We start from the raw sequence: 13199 nt of genomic DNA, 5'->3' as shown, positions 1-13199 counted from the left end.
CGGGAGGCGGGAGGGCGGGGCTTCAGTTGAGCGGCGGGAATCTGCTGCCACATTGCTAAACACAGCCTGGCCATCCCAGGGAGCTTCAGGAAATTCAGGCAACAGGAGCGGAGGGACCGTGTTAGAAGTGCTCCACACTCCCAAAATGCAGTCCCGGTGGGAAAAAGTACTAACCTGGAATAAGGTGGGCAAAAAGCAAGGCACTCTTTTCGAAACTCATTGGTTGCAAATAAACATGAGTTTAAATTTTATTGTGAGTTTTCCCCCCTCAGTGAGCACGTCCGTCTTAGGATCAATGTCTCCCGGGCGCGGGGCTCTATACCTTTTCAGTGGCTTCAGCAGTGACCTTGTGGGCAATGGGCTCGCTCCCTTTGTTTACAGCTTGCAGCTTCTGAAGTCAGTTTTCCCAGGGATCTGCAGGGGACCCACTGAAGCAACTGGTTTAGCTGCATTTTCTAAACTGCCCAGCCTGCTGGCTCTCATCCCTGCGAGAAGACCATGTGCTTTGGAAGGCTCTCTTTGGCTTCTCCAGGTGGAAGATGTTCTCTCAGGGAGGGTGCCCCTCTGGAAGGGGGAGTTGGACAGCCAACCCAGAAGGTGGAGGTGGAGTCATTTAGAGGAGCTGGGCGATCCCCAGGTAGGGGAAATGAGAAGCGAGTCGGGAGCAGGGAACTAGGCCCTTGGTCACCCCTGGATACAAGCCCTGGAGCAGTGCATCCGAGCCCTGTGCCAGATCATGTCAACATATCCTGTTCCCACCTCCCAGGCAGCAAAGGTAAAACAGTTGTGCAGTAGAGGGCACTGCAAGCAGTTTTTTTTGTTTTTTAAAATTTAATTAATTAATTAATTAATTAATTTATGGCTGCATTGGGTCTTCGTTGCTACGCACGGGCTTTCTCTAGTTGTGGTGCGCGGGCTTCTCATTGCAGTGGCTTCTCTTGTTGCAGAGCACAGGCTCTGGGCACACGGGCTTCAGTAGCTGTGGCACGTAGGCTCAGGAGTTGTGGCTCACGGGCTCTAGAGCGCAGGCTCAGTAGTTGTGGCGCACGGGCTTAGTTGCTCCGCGGAATGTGGGATCTTCCCGGACCAGGGCTTGAACCCGTGTCCCCTGCATTGGCAGGCGGATTCTTAACCACTGCACCACCAGGGAAGTCCTTGCAAGCAGTTTTTAGTTTACGAGTCAGACCTTTTGGAGACCAGCTACTTGACCAAAGCCCACAGGAGTTTGTCCTCTCAGCCAGGTGCTCGGTGATGACCATCACCACCACATCACCTCCAAAAGGAAGGAACGGATTGTTCCTCTGACGTGGAGGAAGAATGTCATAGAAGTTAAGACCCTGGGCTCTGTTTTGCCTGGCAGCATGGCCCTTGGCCGGAGGGTAGTTACTCTCTTTCTTCCTCTGTTTCCTCTAAGAAACCTACCTTACAAGACTGTCCTGAGGATTAAATGAATTGATATGTGCCAAGCACTTAGAACAGTGCCTGGCACTTAGGAAGGAGCTCAAGAAATGTCAGCTGTGATGATTACCCCCATTGTGCATTTATATATAAATGTTCTATAGTCTTTACATAAATTTACATAAACAGGTATTACTCCATTTTGTTGAGAGGAAATGCAAGTTCAGAGGTTAATAGACTGGAATCTAGTTTTTATGAACAAGTTCAATGCTATTTTCACTATATCATATGCCTCAATTACGATTAAGGCATATAAATATATTTATGTATTATATATATGTACATCTATGTGTGTGTATATACATGTTATACATATATATATACCCATGAGTGTGACCCTTTGCTGATAATCAAACACTTTCCATTTCTTATTACGTAAAAAATGACTGGATGTTTCCTGTGTTGAGTGTCTCACCTTTGGGAGTCTGTATTTTTCTCTGAGGTGAACTCTGAGGCACGCCCTCTCTGCCTTTTTTTGTGTAAATGCAGCATCTCTTTCCATCCTAAAAGTAAAAGAATAGAATAAAGGATCAAAGGACGAAGAGAGCTAAGGCCATTCCAGCCCCTGCTCAGGGGAGCCAAACACTGGGACACACCTTCTTAGTTCCCACTGCCGGCAGACAAATGGGAAATAGGGGAGTTTTTCCTACATCCCCAAATTTCTGCCTCTCTGTCTGTCATTCCACTATCATAACTCAGTACAGACCCTAAATCCCAAAGACAGCTCAGTTCTGGGAATCTCTTTCTGATGCACCCCGGGAGAGGGGCAGGGTGATTACTCCTGATGTAGACCCGACCTCACTCTGTTTCTCTAAGTACAACCTGAGACCACAAGCGTCAGAATCACCCGGAGCGCTCATTAAGAATGCAGCTTCCCAGTCCGACTGCACTGTGGAGAGAAGCTACATTTTAAAAATCATTTTGTTTCTTATTTTATTATATTTATTAGGGGTTAACACATTTAGTTCTTCTAGAAATGCTAGGTGTATGAGCTGATGACAAAGGATGTTGAGTGTTATTCTTGGGACATAAGTTTTATTTTTTAAATTAAAAAAATTGAAATATAGTTGCTGTACAATATTGTGTTACAGGTGTACAATATCGTGATTCACAATTTTTATTTTTTTGGCCGCACCATGTGGCATGTGGAATCTTAGTTCCCTGACAAGGGATTGAACCCGTGCCCCCTGCAGTGGAAGCACAGAGTCCTAACCACTGGACTTCCAGGGAATTTCCCCCTCCCCCCTTTTTCCCACAATTTTTAAAGGTTGTACTCCATTTATAATTATTATAACATATTGGCCGTGTTCCCTGTGTTGTGTTACAATATGTCCTTGTAGCTTATTTTATACATAATAGTTTGTACCTGGCACATAAGTTTTAAATTCTACAGAACACTTATTTTTACAGAAAAAAATGTTTGGAGCAAACCCCTAGCATCTCCTTCTACTTCCTTTCCTGATGCCCTTTATTAAACCCTTATGTGGACTTTCCACGTATCTATTTAAGGTCTGAGTCCGTCTCCACCCATGCTGCCTTGATTCTGCAACATTCCCAAAGTGGAAGACATTTTTGAGTTTTTAATTTTTTTTGGCCACACTACGCGGCATGCGGGACCTTAGTGCCCTGACCAGAGATGGAACCCACGCCCCCTGCAGTGGAAGCGTGGAGTCTTAACCGCTGGACCACCAGGGAAGTCCCCAGTTTTGAGTTTTAAAGGATGTTCTCCTTCAGATCTCTGCAGAACTGTTTCCACAAGACAGTTACACTCAGTGACTGAGAGCCTGAGATTCAGTTATTATTCTGTTCATTTAATTTCACCAATAAATTGTGATAGAATTCAGAACTCTGAGCTACAATAATGTGGAACTTTTAAAAAGCACTTGAAATCCTTGACAGCTGAAGCAGGGACATTTAAACATACGGCAGGGAATCCAATTGTGAAATGTTCTCTCTGTAATCTTACCAAAGAGAGATGTGTTCTGGAAACGATGCCTTCGTCCAGGGGAGAAAACACATCTCCTCTCTTCCCATTGTTGCCATTTATAAACCACCAAGTCTTGCAGACTTTTTCTTCCCAGCGTCTCTCATAATCATCCCTTTCATTTTAACTATAGCAGCTTCACGAATGTTCTGTTACTCCATACCGTATCTTGTGCAGTGATTCTTTAAATAGTCGTCTGTTGACTAAAGTATTCTATCAAAAGAGCTGGAAGCAGTGGTGTGCTGGCAAACGTATCACAACCAGCTCTTTGGGGAAAGAAGCTGTTTGTAGAACTTGCCAATTTCCATGGTGTAAATACTCCCACCCAGGCGGATTTCAAACTATCAACTTGATGTCGCTGAATGAGGAATTGGGGAGAGATGAACACAGCTTTCATGAGTCAGTGCAGGCTGCTGTAGGTCAGCTCCAGCATATCACTGGCTGGAAGATTAATTTTTCTCAAGCACTGTTTAAATCAGCTGCTCTTGAATTCAGCAATCTCCCTGCCCGGCATGGAAACAGCGAATATGGCCTGTCCACTTTTCTCTATCATAAATACTATGCCGGCCCACTTGATTGGAGAGGCCCTGGCCGTTTAAATGATCTCCCTGCTTCCATCGTAGCCCCACAGTTGAGAAGCAACACTTTTAACAAACTCCCTCGGCGATTCTTACACAAGCTGAACAGGGTCGCCTTCACAACACTGTCAATCAACCAGACTCCAGTAAAAATGTAAAAACATAAAATAAAATAAACAAGGTCACCTTCTAAGCCCCAACTTAGGTTCAGTGTTCCCTTCCCTGTTTGGAGGGAGGCATCCTCAAACAAGGTAGGGAATGGACTTCCATAATGCCCTGCGGGCGGCCTAATTGGACTTGTGATGGTGCTGGTTTGAAGTGGGCTCCCTTGCTCAAGATGATCCAGAGAAGTGGACACCTTCGGGGACGTCTGTGAAGCTCACATTCACCACCTCTTCTCCCAGCTGCCCAAAGAAGTGCATTATTGGAGGCTATATTTATGTACCCGGCCCCGCCCTCTGGCTGTACAGGATTGGACCAAGCTGGATAAATGGACTTTCTTCTCTGGGAATTCGGGTTTGGGACTGAGAAAGACCAGTAGTGTGGCTCGAGCTGTAATGGGTGAATTCGGGGGATGTCGGCTGCCATTTTTCACTGGCCACGTGGTTTGGGTAGAGGACCAAGTAGAGGGCTGACTGCCCCGAAAGAACAAAGCAGCCGTACTGAGGTGGAAGCCACGGCGAGATTGAAAACTTGGGCTCGTGGCTTCTCAGCAATGCTCTGGTCCTGGTTCAGGCCCATATGAGGCCTGGGGGGATTTCTGTTATGGGTTTGGTGAAGCATCTTTGCATGAAGCATGATTTGCCTTAAAATAAATTCCCTGTTTTCATTTTCAGGTGGCTAAACTGGTTTCTATTTCTTGACTCCAAGTTTTGGAATCATCTTTTTTTTCACTGTAATAGTTGCTCTCATTTACGCATTTTATTTTTTTATTGAAGTATAATTGATTTACAAGGTTGTGTTAGTTTCAGGTGTATAGCAAAGTTACTCAGTTTTATATATATACATATTCTTTTTCAGATTCTTTCCCCTTATAGGTTATTACAAAATATTGAGTATAGTTCCCTGATGCCTACTTCTTTATGTTGTATTCTATTCTAGGTGATGAAGCTCTTGAAAACTCAAGCAATGGACAGGAAGTCATGCCTCTTGCCATGGGAAAGCAGGCCGGCCTCACTGTCCTGATACTATTGCTTAAATTGGTTGATCACATAAATGTATCTCACACACACACACACACACACACACACACACACACACACACACACACACACACACACACACACACACACACCCTGAGTAGCTGGTAAACAACCCAATCCACTGACTGACCATACCATTCGACTATTTCGGTCTTTCATCTGTCCAGATGTAAAATTAAGTAAAACAAGGTCATTAGTTAATCAAACAGATGCCGTATCTGTGACCAGATTTATTGCTGGGACGTACTGAGTGATATTTTAATATCAGGTATATAGTCTATATTTCTGACCATTTTCTTTTTATTGGGCCTCTTGAGCTGAGAACATTTGGTGCTATTCTGTTTCTGTTTCATTATACATGTGTTCTTTTTTTTTTTTAAACATGCCAAGGAATGATGCCTTTTTTTGCCTAAGTATTATTTTAGCACAAACATTATTTTTGCAGCTGCATTTTAAAAAAAAAACTGATCTTAAATTTACCGCAGAGCCAAGCATAATACATTCTAGGTAGTTGTATAAGTCACAATTTCTTTCAGGAAAAAATACAATAGACAAGGTTTCCATTATATGCAGGCTTTTATGCTTTCTTGGTTTCCTCCAGGTCATTAACCCTTTCACCTCTAATCATCTTAGCAATAGGACCTAGGCAACTATTATGTAATTGATCATTAGCAAAATAGCCATGGTGGCAAAAAGAAATACTTTTGTAACATACAATGTACATTGAACTTCAAGATTGATGCTTCAATACTCAAGTTGATTTGATTAAGACTCAAATTAATTCTACCTTAAACTTTAAAAAATTACATCTATATTACACTTATTTAAAGATCAGTCTTCAGCAGTGAAAAATTGGTGATATTCACATTCCATAATACCCAACTGAAATGTTACTGTTTTATTTTTATTACATTTTATATAGCCAGAAGAATGTCCTTATTTTTTGGAGGTATATAGCCAAAGTATCTAGGGGTAAAGTATCGTGATGTCTGTAATTTACTTTAAAAATGGTTCTCTGTATCTACGTTTCCACGTATCTATCTATGATCTAACGAGATGATCATCTATAAGCAAATATGGCAAAATGTCAACTGTCAGTTTTATGCCGTAGGTATATGTGAGCATTCATTATACTGTTGTACTCTTCTCCATCTTTAAATTTTTCATAATAGGCAGTCTACACATTTATTCAGTCTTTGAGAAGCAAGTTTTATGACATAATTGTCATGTCGTATTTTCTAGGCTTTTTTTCCTGCACATGTAAGATCAAGAACACCGTACTCTATGTTCTTTAAGGCCCTCTTCCAAGTGCAAAGTCTGAATTCTCACAATTTGAAAGCTTTCTACTTGCTAGGAGGGTGAATTTCCTCACGACTGTAAAGTTATTTAGGCACAGTTTTTCATTTGAACAATTGAGGTCAGTTAAAATGTGTCTGGATCAGAAAGTGTTCAGTGGCTTTCAGGACAACATGCAGATTTATTTCGTATTTTTCATTTCCCTTCATACAAGTAGGACATAGTAACTGCTGATGCTAGGAAATGGTTCACTTTAGCAGAACAGACTCTCCTCAGGTTAGAAGCAAACAGCACGAGGAAAGGCATCTAAAGAGCAAAGAGGTAGAAACTGGGGAGCTGAAGACAGTCTGGCCAGAATGAATTTCTTTGTGCTTTTAAAAGGAAATGAAGTTGCATGTACTCACTTCTCCTCGATCACTTGCTTTTGGTATTCCTCATATTCCTCTCTAGTCATCCCCTGAGCTGCTGCAGGATCAGATGTACCTCCTTCTTCTTTTTTTTCTTCGGACCTGCCACCAAGTCCTAAATTCTTTACCTGACTACTTATCATAGTTTTCATAAGGAAAGCCATTGTTTCTGCCCCAGAAAAAGAATACCAAAAACTCAAGACAAAACCTGAAGGAAATAAAACCCCCACAAAACCTCTAAATATCTTCAACAACAGCAACACATTTAAAAGCAGAGGACTTCGCACAGGCTCATCTATTCAAGGGCATAATGATACAGAAGAGTGGTTTGTGCGCTGTAAGCTGGATTAAAGAGGTGAACTCCTTAGTATAGAGAGGCAGATGGTTCAGATTACTAAAGCATACAACCAGACGCAGCCGACTACTTTCTGAATACACTAAGCTAATTTCAGAGGGGAAAAAATCCTTCACATTATCCATCCCTCTCCCTACCCATTTCTAAATTATAAGCCAGCAGGGCTTCATCAAGAGTTGGTTCAATTAAATTAATCAGAGCAGACCGATTATATGGCTGTAGTGGAATTTCCAAATTCCAGCCCTTGAGGACAACATCCTGTTGAAAACTGAGTCCAATGAGACTCAAAACCCGAAATGCTTCATTAAGCAAAAATAATCCTTTGATCCATCATTTTATCTCATTGGACTCTAAGTACTATGCAAGGATTTGCTTGAATTCTATACTGTTTCAGCGGTTACTGTGTCCTGTACATAAATACCCAACTGAGGCAACAGGCAAGAGGGTCCTCCGCTTACATCTGGATTACCCTAGCCTGCTCCTGAATCGTTACACTTCTGCATGGAAATGACGCGCTGGATACTTTAACTGCTCTGATCCAGAAGGTAAGAACACGAGTCAAATCATCAGTGTGTATCGAGGTCACCTTTTCCTCTTACACGCAGTCACTTCCTGGGTGCTCTATTTAAGCTCACTGGTGTTACTTGGAGAAAACTTTTGACAATGTTTTGTAACACAGATTCTCAGTGGCTGTGGTTTTCTCCAGGTCAAGGGAGGAATTTGAGCATGGCTAAGACTTTAATCTATGTTAGTATCTTTCTAATTAAAGCACTCCAAGAGCAGGTGGGGCAGAGGGGAAAGATACAGCCTATTAGTAACCTATGCTTATTGTTTTATCTGTAGGCATGAGCCCTTTCAGGAAATAGATGACTATCCCTCAGATTGTACAGAACTATACAAACTGGATTTTTGCCTAAAATGCTTTTTTTAATGTATTTTAAGATCTGCTTTTCATCTTACTAACCAATTTAAAATTGTTGCTAAAATGGTCTCAATTTGAAAGATTAACAAAGATTTAGGGTGAAATAGAAACTTTTCTCCGTGCTCTCTGATTGAGAATGTACATTCATACTTAGCTCCACTTCCACTTTAAGATGTGTTGCCTGGAACTTAATACATTCAAACCATGATCTCTAAATTATTATTTAAAATAAAAATCCATTTTATAAGTTATTCTAAAATTATTAGACTATAAAATTATTAAAATTCCATTTTATTAGGAATTAGGAAATATTATGAATGGTGAGGGTCTCAATTCTAAACTCCAAAGCCAGTTGGTGAAGCAGCCTCTCCCTGTCCAGTCCTCTTCTGTCTGTCTGTGTGTGTGGGATGGGGGTAGGCTGGGGAGGGGTGGGTGTCAAGCATCACAGAAACTCTTACGTGGTAACTACATCAGTGTGACAAATGAATACTCCCTGGTGGTGCTTTATGAAATCAAATCTTCCATTGTCTTCCCAAAAGATGATTCCATTGGAAGTGGGATCACATCTTTAAAAACTTTTTATTCCTCAGTTTATTATAATGGCCTTTCCACTTGGACATTCAGCAACTCTTTGCTGTGTGTGGAATCCTCCAGAAAGGGAAAATAAATACTCCAGGTGAAACAGGACTAGGTGTTACCCCTCCTCCAAAGGCTTCTCATCATACTTGAACAAAATCCCAAATCTTTACTATGGCCATGTCCCCAGTGCCCCAACCAGTGTCTAGTTTCCAGCACTGCCCCCCCACCCCCAACAGAAGGCTCACTGATCAGGCTTTAAGTTTCCTCTGATTTCTTTCAAACCTATCTAATTTAATTCTTTAATTTTACATTACTCAGTATTTTCTGTGGGCTTATAGCACAAGGGTCCATTACGTTAGTTTCCATATTCTGAAACCACTTTATAAAGACCATCTTTACAAAGCTACCAACCCTGAGACGGAAGTATTATGAGGAAACTGAAGGTCATCTTTAGTAAGTGGCAAAGTCAAGATTTAAACTCGGATTTGTTTGACGCTAAAGCTCTACTCTTTCCTTTTCATACCACGTGGACTCTCAGAATTGGAATTACTTGGTTGAATGGTGCTTGCCAAAGAGAGGAAAAGATTTTTATAAAACTGCCATTACTAATGACTAAAAGTTCCAGCTTAGCCACACTATTACTGGTATTTGGTTATTAAAGATGAAAACATCAAATACGTTGTTTTAATTATTTTGTGTTTTTCATTACCAGCAAGGGTAAGCATTGATCCATTATCATTTCTTATTCTCTTCTTATGCTTCCATGTATTGACTCTGCAGGTGGTAGGCCACCTAGGGCAGAACGCAAAGCACGTGACACATGAAATACTATCACAAATCGGGGCCTACTTGGGAAATAAATAACTACTTATTACCCGAGACCCATGAAGGAAAAAAGTAAATTTACTAAAATATTTCTTTATTTGAATAAGGTCAATGTCATTTCTTGAATTCCAGCTAGCATCAAATTAACAATCAGAAAAAAACACTTGACAAAATGTTATCCAATTGAAATCAACAGTGGATAGAAAACCCTTTTAAACTTTAAAAGAAGTATATTAAACAGGCAACATACAGATCTAAAAAGTTGCAAGTGGTGATTTTACATTAGATCTTATAAATTAAAAAATCCCCAATATAACCATTTGTTCACTATCTCCCTGCGATAAGCACATGGACAGGAAAAGATAATCACATCTTAATATTCACAACTGTCACTTATGTTCTTTACAAGGATTGTATCTCTGCAACGCAGCAGGTCAGGCAATCTCTTATTCAAGTAATTTTTGTTTTCCCCAAGTTATCAAAAAGTACAACTGTCTGAGATAAAATGTCACAAAAATCACAATGAGCAAAGCAAAAAGCTTTAGCAGGCCATCTTGAAGATGGGGGTTTTCATGGCTTGACCATGATCTGAAGATGCTTTTGTACGTTTAAGAGCTGTCAAGCAAAGTACCAAGAGCTACAAGCAGCAATCTGGGTTTAGTTTGTAATTGTAATAAACCAGGAGTTTTAGTAAAAAGAACATTAAGTAAAAAACTGTAAGTATAAGAGAATCAGTGCACATTTGCTAATGTCATTGACAATGAAAACGTTACATCAGCTCTCAGCTCAGCTTTGAAGTTAACAAGAGACTTCTGTTCACCCCCCATCTTAGCGCTTCTCAACAGCAGTGTGCTCAGAATCACCCGAGGTGCCTGCTGAATACTGATATTCTGAAGCCCCTACCCCTGAGTTCTGCTTCAGGTGGTTTGGAGCTGAGCCTGGAATCGGTATTCTTAACAAGCACTCCAGGATCCAGATGGACCACAGACCACACTCTGAGAAACACTATTATCCCTTTAATACGTAACAAAATATTGTGGCCTCATAGAGTTTCAAGCTGAATAAAACATTCAAACAATTACAACACGAAGAGTTACATTAAATAAGAGTATTAACCATTATATTGAATATAATTGCATTTCTTTTTTAAAGTGGCATAAGCACAAAGACTTACACTAAAATTGTAAAATCAATTTTGTTTTAATCCAAGGCACCTGTAAAATACTTGCTGGTGTGAGAGAAGTTAAATTCAATTATATAAAATAGTACAGAAATGAAAGAATCCTGGCAGTGACTGATTTTTCCACAGAGAAAACATTTTTCTACAGAAATGAGCTACTTAAAGTTGACGATTTTAAACCGACGAAATAAACCAAATTTCCAATAATATGGTAACTTGTATGAACCGATTTACTGAGTGATTTTCAGCAAATTAAATCAGTACGAAAGAAAAGAAGGTTCATGCTCGTATACCGCATAGGTCTAACATTTCTTTAAGTTCAGGCACACGTGACCATGGATTTTATAATACTGGGTATTTTGCAACCTTTTATCTCAAGAGGATTTCCAAGTCTCGTAGTCTACAACTGAAACATTCTTCTGAAGGTATTAATTTTTTTTTCATGGAATTAAGAGTAAATTCTGTGATGATGATGTCTCTGAAATATGAATTTCAAAATGCTAACACTACAAGGAAAAATGCTAGCAAAGCAGTTCTGTGTTGGAGTGGCTGTTGGTACGAGAGTGATCCTTAGAATGTTCCTGTTCGGCGTTCCAGGATAAAGGCTACTGTAAGAAAGCTGTGCTAGGACCATTTGCATATGTAGTGCTCGTTAGGTACTGCTATAATGCAGAGCTCTTTAGAGCCTTTGTATGGGTTTTCAGCAGTTAGTCCAGTCTGTAAATGACAACTAAGAGCAAATTTATGAAGGTTGTGAAGAATCAGATAGTGCTGTTTACAAAACAGTACTATTTTCGATTCTGTGACAAATGAAAGGTATCGTTTTAGCTAGCTGGAAGAGGTAAAGTAAAAGAATATTTTGGGACCGGAGGACTGGACTTGGTGGCCATCCGGTTCTTGCGCCCCGGGGATGCGGGGCGGAAAAAAAAAAAAAAAAGAATATTTTGAAGTCTGCATCAGTCGTGAAAACAAAATGTCATTTACAGATTGTTTCTACTATACCTAGAACTATGTACAACAACCCCTTCCAGCCTGATGTTTCAAAGTTAACTTACTAACAAGTGCTTCACAATATCCTTAGTTCTGGCATTAAAAGAAAGAAATCAGAAGTACTAACACTATTTTTCAAATTTTGCCTTCAAAAACTTTAACACTGCTTCTACTACTGCCTTCTTGATTTCCACAAATATGCAGCATCACAAACGCCAGGTTGCATGGAGTGATGTAAATCAGAATGCAGTGGTAGTTTTTAATGACCTTAAAATATACTCAGGACATGCAATCTGAGTTGAATTTAGAGATATAAACGCAGAGTAATTTTCCTAATATTGAACTGACACTGTTGGAACACAGACATTCAAGAATATGAGCAATCACGAAATGAACACATCACTAAGTAAAATACCCATAAAAACCATTGTCAGAGGAATGTTGTCACCTAAACGCGTGTTCAGGCAAAAAGCAGCTCTTAATTCTCCCCTCCAACTTCCTTTAAAAGTGAAATATATAATTGATAATCAGAAGGGAAAAAATACTTCAATAAACATTCTGAAGCCTATTATCCAGATCCTAACGCCCTCAGACAAAACATTCTTTGCTTTCAAAGGGAGCTGTATTAAGGCTCAAGGACTGCAGGACTGAGTCTTCGAGTAGGAAATCCTGGCCTCTAAAAAAAAGGCTTTGGTTACAGAATAAACACGATGGGTAGCTCTCAGACCTCTTATTTTGGCGGGGGGGCAAGAGGGCAAGGGTGCTTATGCTAAAGATAGAAACTTCCAACATCAGAGACTTAGGGGTAACTTTCATATACGGGGGTGCCCCCTTTCTGTTATTTACCCTCTGATTTATCAATATTCTGTTCAGTGGCTGTATTCTACTGGCCGGAAATTCACTGAAATTTAAATAGATTTATGTACTATGCACAAATTTACATATGGTTGTCTTTAAGGTTTATTCTTATTCAAGTCAATGTTTAAACAGTTATTTTATACAAAATTTAATAATTTAGACTACGAAGCAATTTAAATACTTAAATTCCCTCAAAAAGACATTTTGTACATACATACATGATGTACACATATGAAAATGGTGGTCAAAAGAATTTTTTGGCAGCTGCTTCTTGCTGAGTCCTACGGAAAAAGAGAACAAAAACAAAAACAAAAAAACAAACTGAAAGAAGTTCTATATACTTTACATTGGAATGAAACAGGATTGCATAAAATTAAAAATGCCTTTTGAAGTATGAAATACATGAAGATAAACATATGTCCTACACATGTATTCCCATGTGAACTGAAATAGACTAGACATAATATTTGCTTTGTATGAACGTAATTTTATAGGTATTGAAAGTTCTATTATGGACCTTGATAACTTTATTGAATATCTCAAGTTAAATAAATACAGAAAAATG

The 13199-nt window shown here is 39.9% G+C and overlaps 2 protein-coding genes across 2 annotated transcripts in view; both read right to left on the bottom strand.

Moving 5' to 3' along the window:
- Positions 1 to 7089, bottom strand: part of CPLX4 (complexin 4) — a 21449-nt gene extending 14360 nt beyond the window's left edge. Inside the window, exons 1-2 of the mRNA XM_024754785.1 lie at positions 6923 to 7089; positions 1874 to 1961 (exon numbers count right to left, since the gene is read on the bottom strand). Of these exons, the coding sequence (XP_024610553.1) occupies positions 1874 to 1961; positions 6923 to 7089 (255 nt within the window). The remainder of the gene's footprint in view (positions 1 to 1873; positions 1962 to 6922) is intronic.
- Positions 7090 to 9683: 2594 nt separating this feature from the next.
- LMAN1 (lectin, mannose binding 1) overlaps positions 9684 to 13199 on the bottom strand; it is a 29980-nt gene continuing 26464 nt past the window's right edge. The window contains exon 13 of the mRNA XM_024754892.1: positions 9684 to 12915. Coding sequence (XP_024610660.1) covers positions 12879 to 12915 — 37 coding nt within the window. The 3' untranslated portion in view covers positions 9684 to 12878. The remainder of the gene's footprint in view (positions 12916 to 13199) is intronic.

Source organism: Neophocaena asiaeorientalis, unplaced genomic scaffold (assembly GCF_003031525.2).
Source record: "Neophocaena asiaeorientalis asiaeorientalis breed wild unplaced genomic scaffold, Neophocaena_asiaeorientalis_V1.1 scaffold124, whole genome shotgun sequence".
Lineage (NCBI taxonomy): Eukaryota > Metazoa > Chordata > Mammalia > Artiodactyla > Phocoenidae > Neophocaena > Neophocaena asiaeorientalis.
The sequence above is the reverse complement of the archived record's forward strand: the minus strand, read 5'-3'. Positions and strand labels throughout refer to the sequence as shown.